Below are 22,995 nucleotides of genomic sequence, written 5' to 3'. Positions count from 1 at the left end.
AGAGAGATTTGCTCCTCCAGATTTGAAAATAAAGAAATACTTTCTTGTTCACCTTATAGCCTAATTCTTGAGTGTTTACTTTTTCTAAGTGTTTTGAGTTCCATCAGATTTTTATGTATTCTTGCATGCATATATGCACAGCAGCCATATTGTAAAGAACTTCCTTTGTGTTGCCAATGATACTAGAGTCTCTGTTCCACTTAGGGTGCCGATTGTGCACCACTGGAAACACTCCTTTACACCTGTGGGTCTCAAAGTGTGGTCCAGGTACCCTCATGGTTCCTTGGGGTGCTTAAGGCCTCTATCAAAGCAAATCGAGACCAAGTACTGAGTGCATAAATTAACTCATTTACCCCCATTTTAAGACCCCTTCTGAGGGTCCACACCGCCAGGATTTTGCCTACCTTTAACGTGGGCGCGCGCGCGAATCCATTGCGCGATGGTTCACCGATTCCATTCACAATACGATCCAGTCAGTGTAAGCTACAAAACCCAACAGCCTGCCATTTCCCAAAGCGAAACCTATCGAGTCCAGCGTGGCCGTTGCATAACATTAAACAGGATGGGATTTCGGCAGACAGGATACAGGCGTCGTTGTCCCGCCCCCCCCATTTCCGTTCTGGAAGATCTGGATCCGTTTTTTGTGAATAGGGCCGTTCCATAGAGCGCTATGGACGGTGAATCGGAGATCATACTTTTTTGTTTTATAGTAATTAAAGCTAATTGATAACTCGTCATACTCGTCATAAGCAGAGTGGACCCATAACTATGGGGCTTTTAAGCCGTGACATCATTTTGTAGGCAGAGGAGAATCTGCCCCCAGAGCATTTTCTGTCCCTCGCTATTTCAAAAAACAACTACTAAAAAATAACGACTAAAGTATCATTCTAACACTTTCCTTTCAATAACAAAGAGAAGAAAAATGTGTAAATAGTAAAAATAGTAAAAAGATTCACGGAAACTGGGGGCAGAAATTCTCCTCTGCCTACAAAATGATGTCATACTTAACAGCCCCATAGCTCGTCAAACTCGTCATATGCAGTGGATGAGTTAACATAATGTTTCAGAAGTTTGACATTTCTGTATTATAAATCCTTCTTTTGAGTGGTCACGTGGAATATTCTAATATTTTGAGATATGGATTTTTGATTTTCATGTGCTGTATGCCATAAGAATCTAAATTAAAACAAAAAAAGCTTTTGAATATTTCACTGCATGCACAATGAATCTAAAATATATGAACGTTTAAAAAAATCTATTATGTTACAGAAGAAAATGAACTTTTACACAATATTCTAATTTTTTGAGAAGGATCTGTATATATATATAATATATATATATATATATATATATATATATATATATATATATATATATAATGAAGAGGAGTACAAGAATTCCTGTACAAAGGACAAACAATATCAGTGCAGTCAGATAATTCAGGAAAACAGCCAGGCATATTTGTTAAACACAGCAGACAACAATCATGGGTATAGCAAACAGCGCCTCCTCCAAATTGAGCGGCTTCCTATAATAGCTGAAACCGAGCAGTACCTTGCTAACTGTTTGGCCCTTTTTTTGGAGAGGCTGGCCATTTGAAGGCCCCTCACAACCAACTTGTGCACGTGCCCGAGGCTACCAAAGATAAAAACCAAAGGTTTACATTTGCAGCCTAGCTGCGAGATGGTCTGCTCCAGCTGATGATATTTTAACACTTTGGTTAAGAAGGCTTCCTCTGCTGTAATCAAAGGTACAGCCGACCTCGAGAATGAACACTTCTCTAAGGGTTTAATTTACAACAATGACATCAGGGGTGTTAGCTGAAATGTTAGAGAACACAGAATCATCCTTACACAGGCTAAACATGCTCTGCTTCACAGTAGAATGCTTATAATAGTATGATGGAGGACCTGAAGATGGAGGAGATATCTTTTGATATCAAATCCACAATTCTGTCATCATGCCTACATACTGTATGTAGAGTCCCCAGTATACATGGCACCCATTTAAGATGTGGGACATGGTTTTAGGGAGACATGCAATCTTCCCTTGCAGTCTCAGCTCAGTCTAATGCTGCCGCTGCCTTTGCTGTTGTGCCAATGGGAGGCGACCTCAGGCATTAGTCAGTGGAAGTTGGTGTTCTGTTCCACAGCCATCACCTCAGAGTTAGACCCTACCTACTCCAAGTTAACATCAGCCCAGCAACACAGATCGTTTAAGTCCGGCCAGTCTGACCACACACCTAAGCGCACACGCACGCACGCACGCGTGCACACACACACACACACACACACACACACACACACACACACACACACACACACACACACACACACTATATTTACATTGGGAGTCATTACCGATATGAGAACCAGGTAGGAAGAATCCAATAGAAAATGGTTTACAACATTTTTAATACTCTGTACAGGTTTACAAGACTGGCAACAGTACAAGACAGAAAGACATGTCAATAATGTTGCTGGTACTTTGTTTGTCTACAGTAGACCCCCGTAAAATACATACTGTACACATACTGTACATACAAATCTCATCTACAATATAAACATGTCTGAATGTCTGGTCAATAGAAACAAAGGGTGCAGTCCATGACGTACCATTGTGACCAGTGTTCACAATGCAATCTAAGCAATCAAAGTCATATGAACCATGAAACAACGTGAGGATGCTGTTTAAGGGCTGTGGAGTCTCATGTATAAAGTCTGAAGAGTCTCATCTGTGAAGAGCCAAAGCTGTGGAATCTCAGCTGTGAGAGTCTCAGCGTCCCAACGAATGCTACTTTATTTCAGCTGCTTCTTCTTACTTCTTCTGCATTCTCTCCACCTCATTTCTTCTTATGGGGGAACAATGTTCATGTTGGGGACCTCAGAGCTAGAGAAAAGGAAAGACATATTAATATTAATATAAGGAGAGCAGGTAGACCTTGACCACTGCTTTTGTGACAGCCTTTTGACAGACAACAGAGAACATTTGCATTGTCTCAGGGCTTAGGACAAAGTTCCTGGCATACTTCAGTATGCATCCATTGGTTAAAATATTGACCATCATAGGGGATATAGTTGATCCCATTAGATCCCATTATATCATATTTGTTTGATCATTCTGTGTTATTTTCATCAGAATGTATTCTTTAATATGAAAATAGTTGAGTGTTCAGTAACAGGAGTATCTCTGTCCCTTCAGCTCTTTAATAGACTGAAAATACATAATGGTAACCGACTTCATTCAATCAGGTATAAGTAGAAAACAAAAAAAGAGGGTATATTTACTTGCAACCCATAAACATTGGTCTGCAACCCAGACATGGGTCCCGACCCGCTGAAACGGTGAGCTGGAGAGCTGGAGAGACCCCTGCTACTTAACAATGATTGCTATGGTGTGGCTCTCAGAAACAATATTAACATTATACTGTACCATGCATGGACTCCATTCATGCACAACCATTTTGAACGTAGAGAATAGGCTCTATGCACAGCAGCCATATTGGAAATAAATTGGACCTCTTCCTTACTTCCTCCACAGGTCAATGTTACTGACTCTAAGGCTCTGTCCCATTCTGGTCAAACAGAGTCAGGGTGCTGATATTGTGCATGTTGGCTCACTAGAAAGACTTGTTACACCAGTGGGTCTCAAAGTGAAGTTCAGGTTCCAAATGGCCCTTTACAGGTGTGTTACTCTGAGGGTGTACAAATGGAACCTTACCGGTCTATTTGAGTCCTTGAAATTAAAACCTTTGAGAACCACCGTGCTTCACTAAATGTAACAGAGCCTTCATTAGAATCATCAGTAACACCAAGGTTGTTCCAACATGTGCTGTTGTGCACAGGGACCATTGAGACACACAGAGATACATAAGACAGGAAGGTACGTAACCCAGCAGGAAACACCAGAAAAGCAAACCCAGAAGATTCACAAAACAAAACCAGGCATCAGGAGGGCAAAGCCTAAATGCCTGCTTTATTATTAGTTGCACACCCGTGTCACATCATGAAGTATAAATCAGTATAATTGAATACTCTCTGATGCCGTCAACAAGTGTTTCTCATAATTCGTTTAATATAGATTTGAAACAGGGTTTCTCAAAATGGGTGTCGTGACACAAGTCTGACAAGGCGAGCTGCAAAATACTTTGATAATATTTGGATTTGTTTAATATCACTTCAGTTTACCTCTACAGGTTACTTACTGAATATAATCCAATCCAGAAGCTTTTTGTTTTTAGTTTTTGTCGCATTCCCCAGCCAATCGTTTGATGACTGGCGGAGTCTCCAACTGAGTCTCCTATTAACCAATGACGCGGTCAGGGGCGTCACAATGGAGGGGAAAGTGGGACTGAGTTACTAGGGCCCAAGGTGGAGGGGCCCTAGTAACTTTAGCTATTGAAAAATAGCAGATATACAAGCTCACAGCGCGGCACCGAGTGCTGCGCTGCGAGCTTGTAGATCTGCTATTTTTGAAAAGTCGTGAAAATGTGTGCGAATCTTTGAATATTTTTAAGCAAACATTTGTAACTCAAATTTTACTTCTTGGGGGTCCCTGGAACGAAATATTTTGAGATGGGGGTCCGTGGCCAAATACATATCATCTTGGGGGTCCTTGACATGAAAATGTTTGAGCACCACTGACATGGGAAACATAGGTTTCTTGCACACATTTTCAAAAAATTTCAGAAATAGCAGATCTACAAGCTCGCAGCACGGCACTCGGTGCCGCGCTGTGAGCTTGTATATCTGCTATTTTTCAATAGTTAACATTCATGGAGGGCCCGCAGTGAATCCTTGTACCCACTACCCAGGGCCCAGAATTTGGTGTGACGCCTCTGGACGCGGTCATCAAATGATGGCTCAGGAATGAGACACAAACACAAACATCTCCATCAATTCAAGGCTTCATGTGTAAATGATAGAAAATAAATCATTTTGGGGGGGTGAGAACACTCAACAGGTTATCAGGCAACACACAGCCAGAGATCCCAACAAGATGCATTTTCACAGCACAGATTAGTAGAGTCAGGCCAGACAAACAGCAGCTAGCTCCACACAGTCGTTAGCATAGCAATTAAAGCTGTGACCAAACGGAACAACACCAGATGAACCCTGGCCAGACCATTTACTTACTGAGCTCTCATTCAGACCACTGTGGAGAGGCCTAGTTCTATATGAGAAGTCTTGCTCTACAGAAAACAACAACAAAATGGTGCTGCGTGAGAACGGAGGTTCTCAACCTGGGGGGTCCCCACATGATTTGGGGGGGGTCCCAGATGACAGTGAAGTGACAATTCAAGGACTTTTAAGACTAGAAAGAAAAAAATATATATTTGCAGATCTACAAGCGTTGCCAGATGTTGTGTGCTTGTAATTTTCACAATAGGCTATTTATCTGTGGAATCGAAATGTAATGCCTCAACTCCTACAATTCACAAGTGCTTGTCAGAGTGGGGGGTCCCCAGTTCAAATGTGATTATTTTGGGGGTCGTGGCCAGAAAAGATTGAGAACCACAAATATAGAAGATACTGTGAAGTTGTTTACATAAAGCAAAGGGATACCTACTGAAAAAATGCTGTTACATAGCCTATATAAATGCTTGGTGCTGTATACATATATATAAAAAATATACCAAGATTATAATTATGTAAGTGTACAACAATCTTTTTTCTCTGTTTTGCACTCTCTTTCTTTGTATTATCTATATTATTATTATTATTGTTGTTGTTGTTGTTGTTGTTATTATTACCTATGCTGCAGCAATTATCTGAAGGAAGCTGAAAAAATAAAATAATGTACCTGTACACAAGATAACAATAAAGCACAAGCTTGAACCTTGAGGTAATCACCACTGTGCAACTGGATGGTTAGTGAGAGAATGTTGGTGGAGCTGTTTAGGTCAATGTGCATGAATGAATAGAAACAGTACACAGCATATATATCCACTCCAAACGTTGATTTAATTATCCTATAATAGTAGGGAGATCATCAATGCATGTCAAATATCAACAGCAAGCTGGAACATGATTCAAATAAATATTGAGCTTTTACTACTATTGTAGTACTTTGGGTAAAATCAACCCAAATTGTTCTGAACATAGCCTACTAACTGAAAATACACAATCTGTTCAACTGTTTTTGGACAGGACTGATGTGGAAAACACATTAATTCACACTCAGTGATAGTAGTCACAGCGCCCTCTACTGATGAAAACTTGAATCATCTGCACTTTTGGTTAAATAACATTCTCAGGTTGTAAATAATAAAACAATGTCCTGAATAGTGGTGGGGGAAAGTTCACTTTGACAATGAACAAGTTCAAGTTCAAAACTTCTAAAATGAACTAGTTCATAATTCTACATTTTGAACTAAAGTTCATGGTTCCCCAAAACTTAGTTCTTTTTAGTTTTCTTTCTTTTTTTTAACCATAATATTTTTATACTTTTGGCTATTCAAATTATTCTTTTTTTTTAGACGTTGCTGCAAGCTATTATTTGTCAAAGTTATTGACACAGCCCATAAAGAACCACACAACAATTTCATCCACAATATGCCCACAATATTTAGGTGCCCAGTGCCCAGTCGTCCTGCACCTTTATTGTGAAGGGCTGAAGGCAGAAGTTTCTAAACGTCACGCACAGCATGTTTCCGTGTTGTTTAAAATAGCTGATCTACAATCTCACATTGTCTCATTGACGCAACGCGTTGTGAGCTTGCAGATCAGCTATTTTCGGCGCGCAACACAGAACACACATCATACGACAAAGTATAGTCAGGGTTTACTTGCGAGACGTAACGAGGAGGAGATTCACAGGGCTTCATGTGATGAGAAGCACCCAGCTGCAGACAGCACCGCATATCAACGTTCGCGAGGTCTGCGAGCCTGCAGCTGCTGCAGTGCGTGCTATTGGAACATGTGAATGAAAAGAGAGACGAGAGGACAGACGACCGCGGACCACCGCATGAACGGGCCGACGTACGCCGTTCACGGACGTCAGAATGAACGCGTTCGACAATATCGTTCATCAAGCGAAAACAAAGAACGTTCTGTTCACGTTCGCCCAAATTATGAACGTGTTCATGAACGATCGTTCATGAACGATCGTTCATTGAACGCGTTCGGGTACAACACTGGTCCTGAATGTTCCAAACTTTCTGAAATCCGTTTCCCTGTTGCCCTTTTTCACCCAAGACATCAAAGGACTCTCCGTCTCCACGGGATGTACAAAAGTAGACGAGTGAATTAATGACTTAGGCCCAATTTCAATAGGGAAAGCTCACAACTCTTTGCAATGCGACACGTTGTGTAAGCTTGTAGATTAGCCTTTTTTTTTTCTTGAATATTGGATTCTAAGGGTCAATTCATACTTTAATAAGGAGCCGAGTTTATTTCGGTTCGGCTCTGTCTAAACTATGATATGGCGTCATTCAGAGGATCAGGGGGGGGGGGGGGGGTCATTAATTTGGCTCCGAATGTCACCATATCATAGTTTAGACAGAGACGAACCGAAATAAATTAGGCTCTAAAAGTGGAGTATGAATCGACCCTAATAGTTGAACAATAAAATACTTACTGCTGTGATGTACTTTGTGCCTTGGGGTTGGAGGTCCTGGTCCTCCTGGAACAGGGGAGGAGGGGCCATGGAGGAGGAGGAGGGGGTGGAGGTGGAGGGAGGGGAGGGGTCGCACAGGAAAGAGGGCGAGGGGTCGTCGTCGTCGTCGTCGTTGTTGTTGTTGTATGGGTCCAGAACGGGAGCCGACGTGGCACTCATCCCCGTCACACTGTCACTGGACACCTCTGAGCTCTCTGTAACTGTCACACACACACACACACACACACACACACACACACACACACACACACACACACACTGTCACTGGACTGTAACGCGAGGAGTGGAACTGACCCGGGTTAGTGTAAAACAGTGGTTCTCAACCTTTTCAAGCCGCGACCCCCAAAATAATCATCATATTATAACTGGGGATCCCCCCCCCCCCACCCTGACGAGCACTAAGAGTTGAGGCATTATATTTTGTATAACACGGTTCTATTGTGAAAATAGCAGATCTACATGCTCACAACGCCTCGCGTTGCGATGCGTTGTGAGCATGTAGATATGCTATTTTCACATTTTCAGCCTCTAATCCTCGAAATGAAACAGTGTGAGTGTGGTGGAGGTTCAGTCACTCACGCATGGAAGGCTGGCTCCCAGGGTCCTGCTCCAACTCGTCTTCCTCGATGCAGTCGTAGGGCCAGTGGGCGAAGGAGGGCGCGCTGCCCGCCGGGTAGGGGTGGGGGTGAGGGTGGGGGTGGGAGGGCGAGGGGTAGAGGTGGAGGTTGAGCGAGCCCAGCAGGGAGGAGGACGAGTGGCTGCTGGAGGACGAGGTGCTGCTGGTGGAGATGGTGGAGTGCGGCCTCTTGAACGAGGCGGAGTGGTCGAACGAGGACACGGCGATGGACGCCCGGGTTCGACACTCTGCGTCAAAGTAAAGGAGACGAGACGAACAGAGGCGTCAGAGTGCCATTTAGTGCGTCATAAACCAGGGGTCTTCAACATTGTCAGGCCAAGGACCCCTTAGTTGAGAGAGAGATTAAGCAGGGGGCCCCACAATCTGTTCATAGATATAGTTACATTGTTTGACAGCACGATCAACAGTGTATTTTGGATTCATGTTAATGTGTGTTTTCAGCCATTTAACCACTTGAACCGTCAATACTTAATAAACTTGTCCTTTCACTCTGTACTTAGTCTGCTATTTACCCCCTCCAAAGCCCTTTGACAAAAATAGCCAATATACAAGCTCACAACCGCAGGCGTTGTGAGCTTGTAGATCTGCTATTTTTGGCTAAAGTTCTCAGAATATGGATGCTAGTGTTTAAGTGGTTAATATAAGAAAGGGGGAAAAACAAGTTCCTATCACACAAAGATTTGGAGGACCCCCTGTAGTAACTCTGAGGACCCCCTGTTGAAGACCCCGATCATAAACACCTCACAGTGGAAAGCAGTGCGGAGTGAAAAAAAAAAAAAAAAGATGAATCACACAGGAAGCTATCATTAAATCACTTCTTGTGTGGTTGATTGACATAAAATGATTATTTGGGGGAATGTAGTCTTGCGTTACCCAAGTAAGGTAAACGTTGAATTGTGGACTTCTACTTAACAGTATTACTACATTTACATTATTGATACTTTTACCTAATTAAAAAAATGTGTACTTTTCCCACCACTGCTCATCATGACTCAGTATAAATTACACAGCATTCCTCCATTCAAATTGTCCTGAGACCACAACCCTGAAAACATCTCAAAACCTGTTTGGCTTTCCGACCACTGCTTGAAGTGGTTGGATTTTGTTTTTCGAAAATTCCTGTGGTAGTTCCCGGAAGTCATTACGAATCCCTCTTATTTAGAGAATTCCTGGTTCCCCAAGAAAGAGAGGTAATGTGATTTGAAGATTATCTCTTTACATGTGGTCGGAGGGTCAGTTAAGATAAACAAGAAAGGAACTGATTTAGATCTGGATGACATGACATGACATTTGGCCTGTGTTGTTTTAATACTACTCTTTGCTACGTTGTATCGCCATAATCTTCGACCTACCTAAACAGAACCAGATCTCACAGACAAGTAATGGAAGATGATTTTGCTTTAAGGAAAAGGTTAAACTTAGAAAGACAATCAGAAAGAGAGACGGAGAGATCCCACAGACAGAGATCGTAATAGACGCAGGGGTTGACACTAAGGTCTCAGAGGTACTTGCCCTTCGTAAGTAAAAATCGAATCGTCCATTATAAAATGATTGGTAAAATTTGAATTACCGTTCAATTTAACACTTATTTAGTTTTACTTCCGGGGGCTGTGTGATAAAAAATGTCATACCTAATTTTTAATCCAAATTCCTACATAGCTATGATTGAATATGAATATGGTTCACACCTATTTTTCATACCTATATTTTTAAGTGTAGCAACAGTGAAAACAGCACATTATATCTGGTGTTGTGTTTATAGACGGTTGCATCCCCGCACAAACAAGCACTTGCCCGGTCGGGCAACCTGAAAGTAAACTCCACCTGCCAGCTGCCATAAAGTTTTATTTACCTACCGGGGGCAGGTGGGCAAGCCTTAGTGTCAATGCCTGAGACGACCGACCTCAGTTGTTCTCACTTTAACCCTATATACATTTATACATTGGCTATTTGAAAATAACCGATCTACAAGCTTGATCTACTATTTCTTTCTTTCTTTTTTTTTAAGTTTTAACATATTTGTGAAACATTGTACACAGTATTGTGTATCATTATTGTATGCTTTGACTATTGAAAAATAGCAGATATACAAGCTCACAGCGCTGCGAGCTTGTAGATCTGCTATTTTTGAAAAATTGTGAAAATTAGAATTTTGACCTGATTCTATAAGTATCTTTTGAATCCTTCTAAGGTTTTTTGAAAAACCTATGTTTCTATGTCAGCAATCTGGCAAGCCATCGTCAAAGAAAAGGTCCTTTTCACACATGGAGCTCAGTTAGTCTGTTCTTGAGAGACTACTATGTCAGTGGTTCTCAAACCTTTTCATGTGAAGGACCCCCAAAATTACATGTATTTGGCCAAGGACACCCATCTCAAAATATTTAGTTCCAGGGACCACCCAGAAGCAAAATTTGAGTTACACACGTTCTCTTTTAAAATACATATATTCAAAGATTTGCACACATTTTCACGACTTTTTCAAAAATAGCAGGGTGCCGCGCTGTGAGCTTGTACCGTATATCTGCTATTTTTCACTGGTTAAAGCATTCAATAATTCTAGGCATTAACATCACAAATCTTGTATGGGGGATACCTGGCACAACATATTTCCTGACGGGGGTCCCTGGCCAAATACATTTCAATTTGGCGGTCCTTGACACAATGAATACGTGTGGGAGCCCCTGGCTTACCCGAGCCCTTCATGATGTAGTCGATGGCCCTGTCACTGATGGCTGCATCGCTGGGCTTGATGTCCATGAAGGGTTTACTACCGATCCCCATGGAAACCATCTCCTGCATGCGCAACTCTGCAGCGTAGAAACACACGTGTCCATTAATTAAAAGAACACAACCTTTCAGCAATTAAAAACTATTGGTGCTTAACACATCGGATGCCCACGTGGTGTCTACAAGTCAATTTCTTTGATGTCGCTGGAGGCCCACGACGCATTTGACGCGTTGTACAGTAAACTATACTGTACTGTAGCTACTGCACTTGGCTACCGCGGTGATGAAACAAACTCCATTTCCCAACATGCAGCGCGCAATTACGTCACCCGGACGTGCTGTGTGTCTCGTTGACTTCCTGTTTAGCGGCTGCACAAAAATGCTGTTTTCTCCTAATCTAGCTTTTAAATCACTTTCATTTCAAAACGGCAGCCTCTTCTACCTGCCGTAACACAAACACTGTGGCTTAGAAATGATAAAAAACGGTCCTGACTGAAAGAAAAGATTTTCGCGAAATAAACAGGACATACTCGGATTACATTTACTCGGATTACTTTTCTCGCCAGTACTCTCGCCGGTAGGTAAAATGACGCGTTGCCATGGGCACCAGCAAATTAAGACACGTTAACCACGTGGGCGTCCGATGTGTTAATGTCTTATAACTTGCTTGTTTTTTGTATTTTTGTATTTGTTAATTAATATAACAAATTAGGACAATATCTCAGTCAAATCATCGAAAAGTAATTTTTATTATTATTACGTGTATGTATATATACATACATGTATGTATGTGTGTGTGTGTGTGTGTGTGTGTGTGTGTGTGTGTGTGTGTGTGTGTGTGTGTGTGTGTGTGTACCGGTATGTATGTGTGTGTGTGTGTGTGTGTGTGTGTGTGTGTGTGTATATATATACTAGACCTTACCCGTTTGAAGATATGTGCTCCAATTTATGTGCAGAGTGTGGGTTATGGAGAAAGTAACTGTAACTGGTGCGTGCGTGAGAATATGTGGGGGCATCATAATGTAAGGAGCAGCCCATGGAGGAGTGTATATTTTTTGATGGATACAAATAATTTAACAGCTAAATTAGGTGAATAGAAGTATGAGGATGTATGCGCTTGCTCTACATAATTTTGCCATACCCGTCGGAAGATAAGACACACATCAAATGCACCCGGTGCATGAGTGACCCGTGCATGCAGGCAAACCACATGAGAGAGAGAGAGAGAGAGAGAGAGAGAGAGAGAGAGAGACACTGCAACATTCCTAACTGTGAGATTGGTGGGTGTGGGGTTACAGATCCCATGGCCTGGAGGAACGGTTGCTGAAGAGATAAAGGTGGAAATGCATTTGTGACTGACTGACTGACTGACTGACTGACCTCTCTCTAAAATTATATAATGGATATATATATATATATATATATATATATATATATATATATATGTATATATATATATATATATATATATATATATATATATATATATATATGTATATATGTATATATATATATATATATATATATATATATATATATACATACATACATATACATATACATATATATACATATACATATATATATATATATATATATATATATATATATATATATATATATATATATATCATTTATTTTTTTTATCATTCGACTAAGAGATTAGTAGTCAACTAAGACTCCCTCGTTCCACTAATCAAGGTGAGTCTCAGGCCAGGATCCTGATTGCTGTCAGAAAAAGCACAGTGAAACGAACGTAGGAACTGAAGGTATTTCTCACCCCTGTTCCTGAGCGCCTGCCTCCAGAGGATCTTTCCAATGATGGCGGTCCACACGGCCTTCACCTCCGCAGAGCTGGCCTGGAGGATGAACGTGTCCTGGGACTTCCTCCGACGGAACCAGATCTCAAAGCGCAGGCCGCTGTCGCCCACGTTCTCTGTCATACCTATTTCTGCCGTCTGAGGAGAGGAGAGGATAGGAGAGGGATATATTTTTTGGGGGGCGCTCTGTGGCCACTTTCTGCTGTTTACTTCCTTGTTAAACAGCATGGATTAAAAGGTAAGAAAATCACAGCACATATTTCGGGGCAGTCATCAATGAGTTAAATACGCAATGGTAACGTTCTGTTTGCGAAAAAGATCATTCGGCATTCAGAAAAGAGGACATAAAATTAGAAACTCTTTTGTTTATACCAACATTCTCACCTTGAAAGACTGTTTGTAGATGTAAAAGTCATATCCTCCCTCGATCTTTTTGGTCTTGCTGAAGAGGATGAGGTCTTCAAACAAGAAGACGTGCCGAAGGTATTTCCTGCGGCCGCACCAGACAATGAACTCATCCTGACAGCGGAGTTGACCCTGTTCTTTCAGGTTCACCTGGGGAGGAAACCAGGGGCGCATGCATGCGTCAGAGAGAACAATGGCCCTCACTGTACAACACATACAGCACTAGGGTTAATGACGATTGCCTTCTTGTCATTGTACAGAGTCGTGCCATACCAATCCTACATGACATTCAGCCTTGTGGGAGGATAATACATTTTCCATAAGGTGGTTTTAAACTGGCACCATCGTCTTGTGTTGTCAATCAAGTAAGGAACAGACACATTAGGCTATAGAACAGAATTCCTCTATTAAAGTAATTATTTGTCCTTGACCTTATCAGAACACCGTATACAGTGGTTCTCAAAGTGGGGTCCAGGGTCCCTCGGTTCTTTGAGCTCGGAAGATATAGGTCTGTAACTCTGAGAGTGTGCAAATGGAACCAAATGGACCCTTATGCTGGGTTCAGACTGCCAGCAACAAAGTGACAGGCCATCATTCATTGTCAATGGAAGCCATCGGCATGAAGATGAAAAGTGACTCCTGAAGTTTGTAGCTGCAACAAAGGCTACAAAGAAACTAATCGAAGTTGATCTGTCTTCAACTGCAGCTACAAAACGACTCGCTTTTTCTCTCCACACAATTCCTGCTTGTAATTGAGGGGAAATAATAGTTTCTGCCAGGCAGTTCAGTATTTTTTTAAAGCCAGGCTTTATATTTTCCGATATTTACACTTTTCTTCGCACGCCAGAATCACGATCAACGTCAACAAGCGTGTGATCAACACTTCAACAGCAACTCAGCTACAGACACGCTAGACAATGCAGCATTACTGGGTCCATCGGGTTCCATTTTGTACAGTATATATTGTACTACATCGTCCTTGAAATTAAAACGTCAGAGAACCACTGTCTTACAACACTTGTTACAGTAAGTCATTAAAGCTCAACCTTTTCAGCGTGATGGCCATGCTGTCCACTCAGCATAATCTAGTTTCATGCAGAATCAGTTATATAATCTATTTTTAAAACGGCACACTGTACTTGACAATGAAGGGGAATGAGACAATGTTGACATTGTGTGAACTTGACATTGTGTGAACTGCACATGTGTGTCACTCTGTGCACACGTGTGCATGTACGTTTGTGTGTGTGCGTGGACAGGGGCGTCACAAGGGGGGGGGGAGTGGGACTGGGTTACTAGGGCCCAAGGTGGAGGAGCCTTAATTATTTTACACATTAGCAGATATACAAGCTCACAGCGCGGCACCGAGTGCCACACTGCGAGCTTGTAGATCTGCTATTTTTTTAAGTCGTGAAAATGTGTGCAAATCTTTGAATATAGCCTAAGCCTATGTATTTTTTTAAGTGAACATTTGTAACTCAAATTTTGCTTCCCTGGAACTAAATATTTTGAGATGGGGGTCCGTGGCCAAATACATATCATTTTGGGGGTCCTTCACATGAAAAAGTTTGAGCACCACTGACATAGAAAACATAGGTCTTTCCAAAAACCTTAGAAGGATTTGAAATATTCCAAGACTTGCGCACATTTTCACGACTTTTCAAAAATAGCAGATCTACAAGCTCGCAGCGCGGCACTCGGTGCCGCGCTGTGAGCTTGTATATCCGCTATTTTTCAATGGTTAAAGCACAAAATAATTGAAGTGAATCCTTGCACCCAGCAGGGCCCAGAACTGTGCGTGCTACTGTACGTACATCACAGCCCTGGATGGCGTCCATGGCCAGCAGGTCGTTGCCATGGCGAAGCTGGAACTTGACCATCTCCTCCGCGGTGCGGAGGTCACTGAGCTCCTGCTCCTGGGATTGGCTGCACTCCTTGATGAGGTCCTTCAGCAGCAGCGCGTACTTACTCATCCTCTGGATGGGCTTCAGCAGGTAGGACGCCACGTCCATCTTGTCGCCCAGCTCCATCTGCTTGTTCTGGTTAGAGGGAGAGAGAGGGGGGGGAGGGGGGGAGGATTTCTATTAGTAGCTGAGCTGCGAATCTGGTGCACACATTTATTGATTGATTGATTGATTGATTGATTGATTGATTGATTGAAGAATTTATTAGAAGTTTGCAATAGGAAAAAGTACAGTTTCATAACAGCACAAATCACTGGTACAAGGTCAACTAAAAGGAGATCCTAGTAAGCTTTACGGCTTATTTACACAGGAACCATTTTATGTATCTCATATAACATTGAAAGACAGACGGATCAGACGGATAGAACTTTACATAGGATGAAATCAATTACAAAAGCAGAAAAAGGGGGGGGAGGGGGGGGGGGGGGGGGGGGGAACATTGGGGCTTAAAAAGTGCCCTCTCCTGACCATGAATGCAGTTTTTACTATGGTGAAAGAAATGCAAAAGCCCTTTATCCATGCCATACCTGAAGGCAGCATTCAAAAGTTAGTTCAGTGTGGTATCAAGTACCGAAGAGAGCCGACCTCCAAGCTCACAACGTGCTTGTCAGCCCCTGCCTCTCTAACATTCTCTGCAGGTCCCTGCGACTATATTTCATATCAATTATTCAATCAATTCGCTGCTGTCAGGCAGAAACCTCTTGTCTCCATAATCTATTTTTTTGTCTTTTTTTTGTAAATAAACGCCCTATTTGATCATACAACAGTTTTACAACAATTTTTCTTTTTTTAATTTACTTTTACCTGCCCCACCTGTCATACGAGCCATCAGATCCACGCACTTCTCCCTTCCGTTGTAAACTGGTTTTTCATTATGTGCCAGTGATTTATTCATTCTGCATTTCTTATGGACAACATTTGACGTTCCAGCCAGGACAGATGATCCTGGAAGCTGTCACGGCAGGGGTTCAAATGTAACCAGAGCCATTTCACAGAGCAGCAGTACGCACCTTAAAGAACTCGTTCCCATGGCTGCTGAGCAGGGCATCTGACTGCGGCTTATTCTTGCTGTACAGAGCATACATTCCAAACTGATCCTCCTGCACACAAGAATAACAAGTTACAACACAGACTACAGTAAAAGGTACACACACATTTCGGCATGCTCCGTCACACACTGTGAACCGTTCAGCTGGCGGGTCGACGAGAGAGGTGGCACGGCAGAGGTCACGTAATCTCGATTCTCCTCGCGCTGGTTTCCCTGACTTTGAGGTCCGGTGAGGTAATACGCGGTGGAATTCAGGCACAGTCAAATGACAATAATGTGATTTGGGGCTGGAGCGGGGGTTGAAAGAGGTGACAGTTGAACACTAGCGGCGGGACGATAATCGTTATTATCGTGCTAAAAAAACTCTCACGATACTCATATTGTGTAGATTTAATTGACAGTGATATCGTCCTCCATCGTGCACTGGGATCAATTCACCTTTTATTTGCCGAGCTGCATATCCGGTACCACTTAAACCCTCTATAATTGGTAAAACGGACCTAGAAATATCGTACTCGATACAGTCTTTTTTTTTCATTCTTTACCACATCTCTTTGCCAGAAAATAGCCGATCTACAAGCTGACAACGCGTCACATTGCGATGCGTTGTGAGCTTGTAGATCTGCTATTTTTTGGCAAATGTTCCAGCCCAGGATAATGGATGTTGGGGATATTTTGATTATCGCGATAATATCGTAAACTGCAATTTCTGTGCCACGTCACATATTGTCCCATATCCCTGTTGAACATGTGTAATATCTCTCTGAAGTGAAGCTGGGACCTTTGATCCACTTGATCCACAACGAGCATGTAGATCTGCAATTTCTTGGCAAACTTATTTATCGTGATATTGTCCTCCGTCACGCACTGGGATCAATTCACCTTTTATTTGCCGAGCTGCATATCCGGTACCACTTAAACCCTCTATAATTGGTAAAACGGACCTAGAAATATCGTACTCGATACAGTCTTTTTTTTTCATTCTTTACCACATCTCTTTGCCAGAAAATAGCCGATCTACAAGCTGACAACGCGTCACATTGCGATGCGTTGTGAGCTTGTAGATCTGCTATTTTTTGGCAAATGTTCCAGCCCAGGATAATGGATGTTGGGGATATTTTGATTATCGCGATAATATCGTAAACTGCAATTTCTGTGCCACGTCACATATTGTCCCATATCCCTGTTGAACATGTGTAATATCTCTCTGAAGTGAAGCTGGGACCTTTGATCCACTTGATCCACAACGAGCATGTAGATCTGCAATTTCTTGGCAAACTTATTTATCGTGATATTGTCCTCCGTCACGCACTGGGATCAATTCACCTTTTATTTGCCGAGCTGCATATCCGGTACCACTTAAACCCTCTATAATTGGTAAAAGGTACTTATAATATACATACTTGTATACATACTTGATAAGTACTTTTTTCACTCTATCAAATGTCTTTGCCAAAAAAATAGCCGATCTACAAGCTCACAACATGTGGCGTCGCGACGCGTTGTAGGTCTGCTATTTTTTGGGCAAAGACATTTGCTCCAGGATAATGGATTTTGATTATCACGATAATATCCTACATCGCGATTATTTTGGTCACAATAAGCGTGATATGACATTTTCATATGGTCCCATCCTGGCCCACCACAGAGAGAGACACAGGCACATACTCCCAGGGACGTGCTGGGCCCCTGATTCAGCCCGGGAAAAAGAGTTGGAGAGGCCCTCATTTATTTATTTTTAGTTAGATTTAGTCGTTGTCGGGTGGAAACCTTATATGTCCAAAACCGTTTGTTTTGTATTTATCATTTTAAAAATGATTTAAACTAGTGAAAACAGCCGATCTACAAGCACACAACGCCTCGAGGCGTTGTGTGCTTGTAGATCTGCTGTTTTCACTACTTTTGTGCAACGGCCTTGTATGATTAAGCAGGGCTTTGCTTTGCGAAAAAATGTATAAATTTGAAACTTGGAGATACGAGGTTTCTGCCCGACAGTGACAATTTACTTTGTTGGCCGCACAGCCCCCAAAATGGAACGAAGGCCGACATTTTTTTATTTATTTTTTCCTAATGGACCGCCCTGGAGATGAACCGGCTGTTCGGGAGTTGTCCCGCTTTTCCCAATGGCCAGCACGTCCCTGCGTACTCCATCTCACAACTCACATGTCTCAGGAAGCAGCTGCTGACGGACAGCGGGGCGTGAGCGCACGACTCCAGCTCCTTCAGGAAGTACTGGCCGTGGAAGTCACACAGCTTCTCCACGTTCCCAAAGATGACGCTGCGCTTCCCCCGCAGGTCCTGCGGCAGGTCCAGCCGCTGCATCTCGGGGAAGTAGTGCTCGATGATGTAGCCGAGCGACCGCACGTAATCCCTCTCCGTGGCGATCATCTCGTCCATGATGTGCTGGACTTTGCTGTTGCGCCAGAAAACAGATGTTGTGCATGCGGTGTGAGACGATTTAAAAAAGGTATGCGATATTTACATTTACAACTTCCCATGAACGCTTGTCCTTGGTCAAGGTGAAGTACAATGAAATTCGTAATTGATTACAAGCAATGTGTTCCATAATATAAAATGAGTTGTGTTTTGGACTGTCAGGTAAACAAATTAGGATATTAATGTGGTTGTGTACTTAAAAAAAAACACGTAACCATGTTGTCTTAATTGATTACAAAGATAAATCAAATAATCGGGTTAAAAGCCCGGATCCATAATCCATAATTCTATAATTACAGGTAATATATTATTATAGTATGCAATGTTGTAAAGAACCAACCCTCTTTGCACAAGGCATTGTTTCTACACGGTTAACGTGATCCATGTGTTGCTGAATCATTCATTCTTCTTCACTTTATTTTTTTAGTGCACACTTATGTACAGTAGCTTCTGTGTGTGTGTGTGTGTGTGTGTGTGTGTGTGTGTGTGTGTGTGTGTGTGTGTGTGTGTGTGTGTGTGTGTGTGTGTGTGTGTGTGTGTGTGTGTGTTCAGTGTGTGTCTTCTCCAGGGCTCAGGGACATTTTAAACTAAAAATAACTGCAGTTTTGGTTATGGGTTGTGCATACTGCACAGTATATGAGGGATTGAATGTAGGAGTCTCAGAAGTAAAGGTCCATTCCCACTGGGCCAGATAACAGATATCTGGAGATATTTCTCCAGATATTTTTCAATGCAAAGTGGATGGTAGATACAGATAAAAAAAATATATACCACAGATATTTGCCACAGATACTTTTATCTGTGGCAAATGTTTTTTTTATCTGTATCTACCATCCACTTTGCATTGAAAAATATCTGGAGAAATATCTCCAGATATCTGTTATCTGGCCCAGTGGGAATGGGCCTTAATGTTGGAGAACCCAGACGTGTCAGTGATGTCAGTCATCTCTGCTGCGCAACAGCAGAGCTAACGACACTGCAGAGTTCAAGACCCTGATGCTACACAAGGCCAACACCAACAAGTTCTCTCTCACTCTCGCATCGCATCTACCATACTGTAGCATGCTAATGGGACAGTGCTAGACTATTGCAATTGCCTTTTGACTCTTCTTTCTGTGTGTGTAAAATAGTATTGCACGAGGAGATCATTTGGTATTTATACAACTAGAAGCTGGGCCGCCCTTCGGGCGGCCCAGCGTCTAGTCGGCGACCTGGCCAACTCGGAACAATGTAAATAGGGAATGAATGCCCCGCCCTTTAGGACCCGTTTTGACCATCTGTCTGCCTGTGTCCATTTATGCCCATATATGGAGATATCTGTATCTGTCTGTCTGTCTGTCGGCGTCCATTTTATGTCCATATATGGAGATCACTGCAGTTATAGTTCTGGGTCCATTTTATGCCCAGATATGGAGATATCTGTCTATCTGCGTCCATTTTATGCCCATATATGGAGTATCTGTCTGTGCTTCCAACTGTGTTGCAGACACAGTGCCGGTTCCCCCTTTAATGCAAACCTCATTATACCTGTTGTCATAGGACCCGTTTTGAACATCTGTTTGCCTGTGTCCATTTATGCCCATATATGGAGATATCTGTATCTGTCTGTCTGCGTCCATTTTATGCCCATATATGGAGATCTTTGACCATCTGTTTGCCTCTGTCCATTTATGTCCATATATGGAGATATCTGTATCTGTCTGTCTGCAATCCATTTTATGCCCATATATGGGGGCATTCATTTTATGCCCATATATGGAGAACGCGCGTGCCCGTGGGACGAACGGTTCTCGAGATACGCGGATTACATACATACATACACACTCACAGAGATTTTTTGTTGACTCATGTGGCGTACGTGATTGGGGGCATTCATTTTATGCCCATATATGGAGAACGCGCGTGCCCGTGGGACGAACGGTTCTCGAGATACGCGGATTACATACATACATACACACTCACAGAGATTTTTTGTTGACTCATGTGGCGTACGTGATGTCAGAGCCTTTTATGAAGTGATGTCACAATGAGTCAGAGCTTTCGCCGATTTCCTCCGGAACAGCCTGATGTCAACAATCAACCCCGCATAAGGAGATTCCGAACGTTTCTCGCCGGTTCGGGAAAACCGCGCGTCGGGTCGGGTCGAGACCCGGCACTGCACTCCGTGCCGCGGCGGGGAACGCGCGTGCCGAATCTGAAGCCGGTGGGACGAACGGTTCTCGAGATACGCGGATTACATACACGCAGACAGACAGACACGCAGAGACTTCTCGCATTTATAGATAGATAATTATTATTTGCCTTTTTCTATGGGCTATTTTATAGACGTTGGATCATTATCATAGTATGAGTCAGCCCTTGTGCCGATACGTCCATTTATGCCCATATATCTGTGTCCCCTTTATGCCCATATGAGTCAGCAGTGCCCATATGCCCATATATGTAGCCCATATGGAGATCTGCCCATATGCCCATATATGGAGATACTGTCAGCAGTGCCCATATGCCCATATATGTAGCCCATATGGAGATCTGCCCATATGCCCATATATGGAGATACATAACCATGGCATTTTGTGTTGACTCATGTTGCGTACGCGATGTCAGAGCCTATATGGAGATCTCTGTATGAGTCAGCCCTTGTGCCGATACGTCCATTTATGCCCATATATCTGTGTCCCCTTTATGCCCATATGAGTCAGCAGTGCCCATATGCCCATATATGTAGCCCATATGGAGATCTGCCCATATGCCCATATATGGAGATACATAACCATGGCATTTTGTGTTGACTCATGTTGCGTACGCGATGTCAGAGCCTTTTATGAAATGATGTCACAATGAGTCAGCGCTTGCGCCGATTTCCTCCGGAACAGCCTGATGTCAACAATCAGCTCCGCATAAGGAGATTCCGAACGTTTTGCGCCGTTTCGGAAAAAACGCGCGTCGGGTCGGGTCGAGGCCGGGCACTGCACTCCGCGCCGCGGCGGAGAACGCGCGTGCCGAATCTGAAGCCGGTGGGACGAACGGTTCTCGAGATACGCGGATTACATACACGCAGACACGCAGAGACTTCTCGCATTTATAGATAGATGTGAGCGCTGGGCATTACAATTATTATAACTCGACCGGTTGGAAAATAGCGATGATAATTGCGCTGCCCCATAACGCTGTAGGGCGCCGGGTGGAACATAGGGCCCCATGTGACTACACATGTTTTTCCACAGTAGTTCAAAAGTTACAGAGATGGTATGATACAGTATGTGATACAGGCGGTGGCAGACAGACTATGAACCCATAACGTCATTGTCTACAGTCACATTTGGGTAATCTGGGTAATCTTTTAAAAAGAGGGTTGAACCCAAACCAAGTTACTTCACTGAATGAGCTCAGGGACAAAGGCACAGTTCACACGTGCACTGTCTGAGCCCCCAGGACGTCCCTGCCCCCACCTGCTCTGTTTCTTGCCATCTCCGTCGGAGTGTCTGGCGTGCGTCCTGGAGGGCGTGGACATGCTGCGGCTCCGTCCCAACGCGGGGCTCAGGATGTCGGGCCTCTGCAGCTTCTTCTCCACCGACACGTTGTTGGTGACCTCCAGACCCTTGATGTAGACGCCCGTGTAGCCGTGATGGCCGGCGTCCAGGTGACCGCCACTGCCATCCCGTGGGCTCAGCTCGTAGCTCATTGTCTTCTTCATGATCTTCTTCAGCGGCTGCTTGCGGTGCCGCGCCGCGCCGGTCGAGTACACCGGCTCAGAGTGCGAGGTGACGGACGAGTCGATGGTGCAGTCGCTGTCCGTGTCGTCAAACAGGGACGGGCTCTGTCTGAATTTGACGTCGCAGTCCGGAGGGAAGGGGAAGTGGGAGGCAGAGGAGATGGAGCTGGAGGGACTCTTGGAGAACGGCCCGTCCGGGTCCGGGTTTCCATCCTCGTAGTCCAGCGACGCCGCCGGCCCGTTGGTATAAACAGCCACATCAGGTAAAGAGGAAACTCCGCTAGCGCCGCTCTTTTCCGCAAGAGTGCTAGGCCCGTCTGCCGCGGTGTCTGAGGAGACTTCTTCTTCTTCTTCCGCCGCTACCGCTTTAGCTAACGTCTCCTCCAGCTGCTGCTTGGTCCGCTGACACTCGAGCCACAGCGAGTTCCACTGCTGCAGCTGCCGGGGACTGTCCAGGGACAGCACCTTCTCGTTGAGGGTGCTGAAGTTCTCCACAGAGAACTTGGAGGCCTCGGTGTGATAGTCTCGGAGGATTCGCATCACGGTGGGCGGGAGGCTGACGCCATCACTGTCCAGGTTCAGCTGGCGGAAGTAATCCTGGCAGTGCTGCATCCACTGCCTGGCCT

At 43.6% G+C, this 22,995-nt stretch overlaps 1 protein-coding gene across 1 annotated transcript in view; it reads right to left on the bottom strand.

Annotated features, from left to right (window-relative positions):
- Positions 1-5,146: 5,146 nt before the first annotated feature.
- Positions 5,147-22,995, bottom strand: part of plekhg4b (pleckstrin homology domain containing, family G (with RhoGef domain) member 4B) — a gene marked incomplete at both ends in the record, with an annotated part of 50,579 nt that continues 32,730 nt past the window's right edge. Inside the window, 10 exons of the mRNA XM_080743145.1 lie at positions 5,147-5,191; positions 7,579-7,817; positions 8,197-8,481; positions 10,945-11,061; positions 12,762-12,939; positions 13,186-13,356; positions 15,021-15,245; positions 16,181-16,270; positions 18,382-18,631; positions 22,107-22,993. Coding sequence (XP_080599271.1) covers positions 5,147-5,191; positions 7,579-7,817; positions 8,197-8,481; positions 10,945-11,061; positions 12,762-12,939; positions 13,186-13,356; positions 15,021-15,245; positions 16,181-16,270; positions 18,382-18,631; positions 22,107-22,993 — 2,487 coding nt within the window. The remainder of the gene's footprint in view (positions 5,192-7,578; positions 7,818-8,196; positions 8,482-10,944; positions 11,062-12,761; positions 12,940-13,185; positions 13,357-15,020; positions 15,246-16,180; positions 16,271-18,381; positions 18,632-22,106; positions 22,994-22,995) is intronic.

This window comes from Nannobrachium achirus (assembly GCF_963921795.1).
Source record: "Nannobrachium achirus genome assembly, chromosome: 2".
NCBI classification, from domain to species: domain Eukaryota; kingdom Metazoa; phylum Chordata; class Actinopteri; order Myctophiformes; family Myctophidae; genus Nannobrachium; species Nannobrachium achirus.
Note: the sequence above shows the minus strand (reverse complement) of the source record. Positions and strands in the feature narration are given on the sequence as shown.